The sequence below is a fragment of the Argentina anserina genome, chromosome 4, assembly GCF_933775445.1.
Source record: "Argentina anserina chromosome 4, drPotAnse1.1, whole genome shotgun sequence".
In the NCBI taxonomy this organism is placed as follows: domain Eukaryota; kingdom Viridiplantae; phylum Streptophyta; class Magnoliopsida; order Rosales; family Rosaceae; genus Argentina; species Argentina anserina.
The window spans coordinates 14,259,167-14,266,472 of record NC_065875.1 but is presented as its reverse complement, the minus strand read 5'-3'; the positions used below and the strand labels follow the sequence as shown (position 1 = coordinate 14,266,472).

At 37.6% G+C, this 7,306-nt stretch overlaps 1 protein-coding gene across 2 annotated transcripts; it reads right to left on the bottom strand.

The window, feature by feature from the left end:
• Positions 1 to 1,289: 1,289 nt before the first annotated feature.
• On the bottom strand, positions 1,290 to 4,163 carry LOC126790557 (RAN GTPase-activating protein 2). Of its 2 annotated transcripts, none has more exons than XM_050516845.1 (2): positions 4,054 to 4,163; positions 1,290 to 3,299 (listed from the first exon to the last, which is right to left on the bottom strand). In XM_050516845.1, exon 2 carries the CDS (start codon positions 3,267 to 3,269, stop codon positions 1,656 to 1,658), a length of 1,614 nt encoding a protein of 537 aa, XP_050372802.1. In that variant the 5' UTR covers positions 3,270 to 3,299; positions 4,054 to 4,163; the 3' UTR covers positions 1,290 to 1,655. The 2 variants fall into 2 exon arrangements, with proteins under 2 accessions (XP_050372802.1, XP_050372801.1); XM_050516844.1 differs by having other exon boundaries at positions 1,290 to 3,280; positions 4,054 to 4,162.
• Between the last annotated feature and the right edge of the window lie 3,143 nt (positions 4,164 to 7,306).

Genomic DNA, 7,306 nt, shown 5'->3' with positions numbered 1-7,306 from the left:
AGTATTATGAAACCATGAGTTACTTGGGGAAGACTTAAGACCTTGTTTGTTTTGCGGAATTGAGGATTTGGGAATGGAAGTTCATTCATTTCGAATGTACAAGGAAAGGAACACATGAAGGGAAAAGGGTGGAAGTGGAAGATTGAGGGAGAAGAAGAAAATATGAATTTGGTGGTGAAGATGAAGATATTTGAGACTATAAAGAAATTGGAGGGTCGGTGGAGTGAGAAGAAAGAACTAATGGAGAAGAAGATAAAGAAATAGGTGAGTTCGGTGGAGGGAGAGGGAGAAGATAAGTGTAAGAAGATATTTTCAAATCTTCTCCCCATTTTACCCCTCCGAACAATAAATTTCTGTAATTAATTTCTCGTTCCTCCGACTTCTGAAAATTACGTGCTGAATGTCTACGAACTCGTTTTGACGAGATCTACTACTTTCATAAAGGAAGTTTTCTGAATGAGTGACGAATTAAAAGTCGACTCTTGAGTCGAATGAATTAAATCGTAAAACAACTTATTAATTCTCGAACTGATTTCTACTTCGAATGAAGACTATTTAAAAGACGTAGAATATGGATATAACCAAAATATCATTTCATTAATCTCCATGAAATTACAAGAGATGAATTACGAAATTCGGGTTATTACATCATTTCCGCCTATAAGATGAAAGAACTGAGCCATGCATTTGCTAAAACTTCTATAAGATTGCCATTTGACGATGAAGATATCTGTATCTTTCACAAGAATCACTACAATAACCAAATAACATATCTGCAAAACTGGTGAAGAAGCCCCAAGCTTCAGCCTGAAGAATGTCTCCAGCTCCCAAGTTGATGTGAAAATCACCAATTTAGGTTCCACAGTGATCACGAAACACCCTCCGGCACCAACTTTCAAGTAGGATAGGCCCTTGTGCCATCGAAAAGATTAGTTTGAAAAATATTGTGGGGCATCATTTTCCAGGACAACATTAGATAGCTATACATTGTGGCAGCATTAGCTCGAACATGGCTCTTTTTCCATCCCACCAAAATCATTTTTTTCAAAGCAAGGGGGCTTGACAGGCAGTGTCAGAGACAGAATCTGAATTGTTAAGTAGTTCCTAATACTTGGCTTGTTTCAAAAACATGCTAGTTGCATTGGGATTTCGGAAGTGTGAAATCCCATGACCACTTTGAACCTTGCTCAACGTCAGGCTTGGAACTTGAACATCAAAATAACCATTCAGTTCAGAGTTATCAAGTCAGGATCATAAACAAATAGCCGATTTTCAGTTCAGAATTATCAAGTCAGGAATGGATGAACATAAACTAGCACAAGGAATCACAATTGTGGGTCACATAATTTGCACTTTAACATGCACTGACACGTGTCAGAAAATAACTTGAAGGAATTCACTCAACTTCTAAACCAAACTTACCAAACCAAACAAAAAACCCAAGTTGGCCTGCTAAACACCTGTGACTGCTTTCATACTGCTCCACAAAATGACAACATAGCCGAGCGATTCAACAGAATAGTTCCTGAAATTGCAACTAAACCTTCCAGTCATAGATGTTCAAGAGGGGACTAAACTACTAAAGCTCTGGAACCTAATTGGGGAAAGAAAAAAACTAAAAAGCACCTAGGACATTGAGTCATAGACTACCTCTTTTAATCTTGGTCAACTTCAAGATTCTTCAGCTTTGATTCTAATCTGTCCCCATTACCTTCATCCTCTCCAGATTCTTCATCGTCTTCAGCATCATCCTCTCCTTCAGGGTCATTCTCATCCAAAGAGCCAAGCATTTGAGGAGATTTCTTGAATAATGCCTTCACCTCATCTATGCCATCATCAGATATGAAATTTCCATTAATGTTCAACAACTTAAAATCCGGTTTCTGAACCACAGCCTGTGCCAACACTCGAGCTCCAGCTCTTCTAATTGAGTTGCTGTTAAAGTCAACTTCCTTTAACTGGGAAAGACCCTCTAACCCCTGGCTGATCTGAATAGTGCCTTCATCCTTAAGTTCATTCTCACCCAAATTCAGTTGTGTAAGAAGTGCCTTTGCTGCTATACAAGCTGCTAGAGCAGGAGCAGCTTTAGCTGTTATGTCATTACCAGCAACGTCCAAGACTTCTAGTTTAGGAGCTGATTCCTTCAGAACATTGGCTAGCGCAACTGCACCCTCATCTTCAAGGTTTAGGTAACTAAGGTAGATTTCTTTCAAATGTTCATGCTTGGAAAGAGCTCTACTCAATGCAATTCCACCTTCCACACCAAACATGTTGTCCCGCAAGTCCAGCTTCTTTAAATGGGTACAGTTCTCCAGTGCCTCACATAAGGCAACTCCTCCCTCAGAGCTTACCCTCGTAGAGGAACAACGGAAATCCTCCAGAAGAGAAGAGTGTTTCACAACCTTCGATATTGCAAAAGCACCCTCATCTCCTGTCATGTTGTTATGAAAATGAAGGATTCTAAGCTTCTCTGTAGAAGGAATCAACTCGTGAACTGCTTGAGCAGCCTCTTCTGAAATGCCATCATTCATCAAATAGAGTTCCTCCAAGCAACTTTGTGATTTCAGGAGTGCTCCAAATGCCCTAACACCTTTCTCACCCAAGGCATTGTTCGAGAGATCTAGAAATCTCAAAACACTACCTTCCAAAGCAGCTGCAAAGATATTGATCACTTCAAGAGCTTCTGCCTCAGGCCTACCTGCTATAAAATCTGATAAATCAACTTCTTTCAACTGATTCTTGAGGGAAACCAAAATGGGATCAGCAACACGGGCTGCTTCTAGACCAAAGCTTCTATTGCTGAAGCAAATTTTAGTGTAGGCATTCCCTGGCTCCTTCAATGGCCTTAAAAGTTCCTCTGCTTCCTCAGCTTCGATAAAAGCCCGTGTTCCTTTAGATATATCAAACAAAGTCTCTTTAGGTGTAGTTTCAAATACCACTTCTCTAACCTCGCAAATAGATCCCTTTTTAAGGACTTTTAGAATCAGCCTACTACATTCCCGAGCATAAGACTGCACTGCAGAAGCTCCATCACCATCTGGTTCTTTTTCATACTGTTGATCTGCAGAGCCAAAAGCCACATCCTCAATTTGTTTTGCATTTCGCTCAGCCTCCTCCTTACTCAAAGTGCCATACTTATCGGTAAAAACAGATTTTTTGCTAAGATTGTTTATCATCCGCTCCACAAGCACTTGCCTCGTATTTTCACTCGGAGGCCATAGTTTAAGTGAAAAAGGCCGGCTTTTGGCATCCAAAGATGTGGTGTCCATTGCAACAAAGCCTACAAATAGAGGTCACCACTATATAACCAACAGGGATACAATCAAACATCAGAAATAAATAAGGAATCCAATGGTGAATTTTCCAGGCAAATCTTTAGCCCATACCTTCATAAAACAATATTATTAATCAACTCAATGATTCTTGGCAACAGAACAAATATATTGCTAACTTGCAAGACGACGCTAACTGATCAAATTTATAATCTACACAATGTAAACTGCTTTTTCCAGTTTCCATCCTCATGTGAACAGAATCATGACCCACATACAAGAATAAGATTATAAACAAGAAAATTTAACCCACATCCTCAACAGGACCTTATTAACTACTCTAAACCAAGTTTATTTCGCATACCCATTTCACACTTCCAGTACACTAACAAGAAGATTAACTGTGCTTAAATGCAACTGAAAAACAAACCGCAATTAAAATGTTTTCTCCCTAACTACTCAGATCTAGAGTTAAAAAGTCATAGTTCCTCTTGTCATCTTCAACTTCGCAATGCGAAAACACAACTAGGTTTTGTAATCTAGTTCCTATTACTTGGGTCAAAACATACACCAACCGCAACAATCCAATGCTTCTGAATTGAACACAGAAATCTTGAAATGAGATCTATACAAGCATACAATTCATAACCACCGCAAATTCAACCTCTAGTGATGAAACCCAAATGCATATAAACCCAGAAATCAAAACAGGAAGAGAAGGACAACACAAAAAAAGCGATTAAAAAGGAGTGGAGAGAGAAGAAGAAGGAGAAGAGGGTACCTTTGGTTTGGGTCGGAAATGATACAGAGAGTAATCGAGAAGAGGAAGGAATTGAATGTAGGGGAAAAGAGGGTGGAGGGAAACAGTTTTGAGTTATAGAGAGTGAAGAAGGGAGTGAATGCTGCGTTTAGGTCTGTGGGGATTGGATTTATTGGGGCGAACAGGGAATACACTTTAGGGCATCTTCAACGGTACGCCATACGGCTACATACTACCATAACTGATAGTGTACACAACCGTATGAGAATATCTTCTCTAATAATTTAAACATAAAATTTTATTTTATTTTATTTTCTTTAAAAGAAAAAGGAAACAGTGTTTACTATTTTTGAGTTTCTTTAGGTCTAGAGTTGACATGGTTTTATTAATAAGCTATGTCCAATTCATTGTAACCTTCGTTGTTATTTAATGAAGTTAGTTGGTTAAAAAAAAAGAAAAAAACAGAGCTTTAGATTATGATCTCGGAAGAAATAAGTGACAGTAATTGTTGGCATAGTTCATCCAATTTAATTATTGAAACTAAAATCATCTTCTAAACCATAACATAATAACATACTTGGGTACGGTCTATGTTGTAGTAGTTGTGATATTTTCATATACAATCTCCGGTTGTACTTTTGAATTTACACGAATAGGAGAGGAATCCTGAATCACAAGAAATACCAATTCATAAAATCATATTGTCCAATTTTTTTTTTTTTTGCATTGGAAGATTAGAAAAAATACCTTCATTGATAGTCATTTTTTTGCCGGTGCTTTCTTCTTAAACTTTTCAGCTATGTCTTTTATTCTACCACCACATGGACGTCCGACTGTAGTTTTGCGTTTCACTCCTCGTGTGTTTTTGCTTTCTTCAGGCTCACTTTTACTAGATGAACTCTCAATTTCTAGAGCTTCATCACCACATTTTTTATCTTTAAATATCTCTTGTTTCATTTTCTCCAACTCTCCAAGTAATTGAATGGATCGCTCATTTGCATAAGCTGTTAATTTATCATCTTCTACTGCAATAGATGCGACCTCTCGAAAACTACGACATAGATGACTATATTGCTTCCCCGATTAGCGCCTAGTATTTTTTAAAATTTGTGTGTATATATATATATATATATATATATATATATATATTTCTTCCCTTGATTTTACTTATGTCTGAATTATGTTTGATTGTTCAAAAATATAACGAGTATATGTAGCAGATTAGAGAGGAAAAAACAAAAGAAGCTATGCATCTAGACACCAAGCTTTGAAAATACTCTGCTAAGTGGTAACACGATGTATGGAGTCTGACACCTGCCCGGTGCAGGAAGGTCGGAAGGAGCACTCAATTTAACTGATTGCAATGGAAAATCTACTTTCCATAAAGATGGTCGATACGTACTCGATAGTTTTAAGGATACGACTCAATGAGCCAATGAGCTTAGTGTGGGTTTCAACCAAGTTGTCGCTTCTACATGTAAGCCAATTATTCAATGTAAAACTCCACGTCTCCACCACCAGCAGGTGCAATATATGGGCCGGGAGCACACCACTTGTGCCCATTTTCCATGTGCCAAATATGTGTCACCACTACTGATTCGCAACGTGAACTTAAACTATAACTCTGTTACTTTTTATAATTCTCAGTTTTTTAATAAAAGACAAATAGCAAATTATAATAAATTCTCAATAAACAGATTTTTAATAAAGTTTTAGATCGGGGAGTCTTTTTCATCTTCTCCGGTTTCACTCCGTACTTCTGCACGAGTAGCACGACTTACAGATTCATGAATGCCAACTTTTTATCCTCTCATTTCATCTCACTCTTACTTACGAATCAAGAGTTGTTCTTCAGATTCAATTCCCTCGGCTCAATAATTCTAGAAAAAAGTTCATCATCGGTACCCAAACTATTGTGGCAAGATCAATGTAGTACCCCAACTCTGAGTTGTACCAATGTAGTACCCAAACTTGTAATTCGCTATCAACGAAGGGTCTGAGCCCAATTTCTGTTACGGCTCCGTTATCTCAGTCACATGTCTTACACGTGACCACAAAAAAATTCAACAACGGTACCCAAACTCTTGTGGCAAGATCAATGTAGTACCCAAACTCTGAATTGTACCAATGTAGTACTCAAACTCGTTTTTCTCTATCAACGAGGGGTCTAAAAGGAGTGAGAGTGAAGGAGAATGAGAAGAAAATGAGAAAAGACAAGAAATTATGACTCGTGACCTAGAAGAGAAAATTGTGATAGAAATTGGCTTCAGACCCCTCGTTGATAGAGAAAAACGAGTTTTGGTACTACATTGGTACAACTCAGAGTTTGGATACTACATTGATCTTGCCACAAGAGTTTGGGTACCGTTGTTGAATTTTTTTTGTGGTCACGTGTAAGACATGTGACTGAGATAACGGAGCCGTAACAGAAATTGGGCTCAGACCCTTCGTTGATAGCGAATTACAAGTTTGGGTACTACATTGGTACAACTTAGAATTGTGGTACTACATTGACCTTGTCACAATAGTTTGAGTACCGATGGCGAAATTAACTCATAATTCTATCCCAATCAATTCCATCATCTTAGTCCTTCTCTCTTAGTCCTAATTTCCTTCCCAACGAAAATTGACAAGCTACAATTTCGAGCAAAATCGACTTTCCGATTCGATGCCCAGAAAGACTTCGAGCTTTTACTATGGAGGGACCTAGATATAAGCTGTCATGACTCATGATTCTCTGAACTTTGGCGTTCGTTCTGGCTGTAAAATTTCCAGTTCTGGGTCGCGCAAAGAGAAAGAGAGGGTTGAAGGGAGAAGAGTATGTGGGCTACCTAGAATACACACGGATTCAGATCTCTTTTAATCCATATTTAATCAAAGAAACATTCATCATGGATTATATTCATATTTATGAATGAGATTTATTCTCTCTATTAGTTTAAGGGGGGTTCGAGGTCTATGATGACAATTCTTGATACTCAGTGGCTGAATCACTGAATGTTTGAACTTTGAACGGCAAATGTTTGTTTAGTCTATGTACTTTTGGTCAGTCATTCATTTAGTATCTGAAGTTTCAATATCATCTATATAGTTCTTAAATTTATAACTTTTAATCTACATAATTCTCTCCGTCAATTCCTCTGTTAAAATAATGAGGTGGCCGTTAAATATCCTCCCAAAAAATGTGTATTTACCAAAATGTCCTTATATCAATGTTTTATTTTTATTTTCTTTAGTATTTATTTTTTATTGTTTTCAATATATTTTTAAAAGA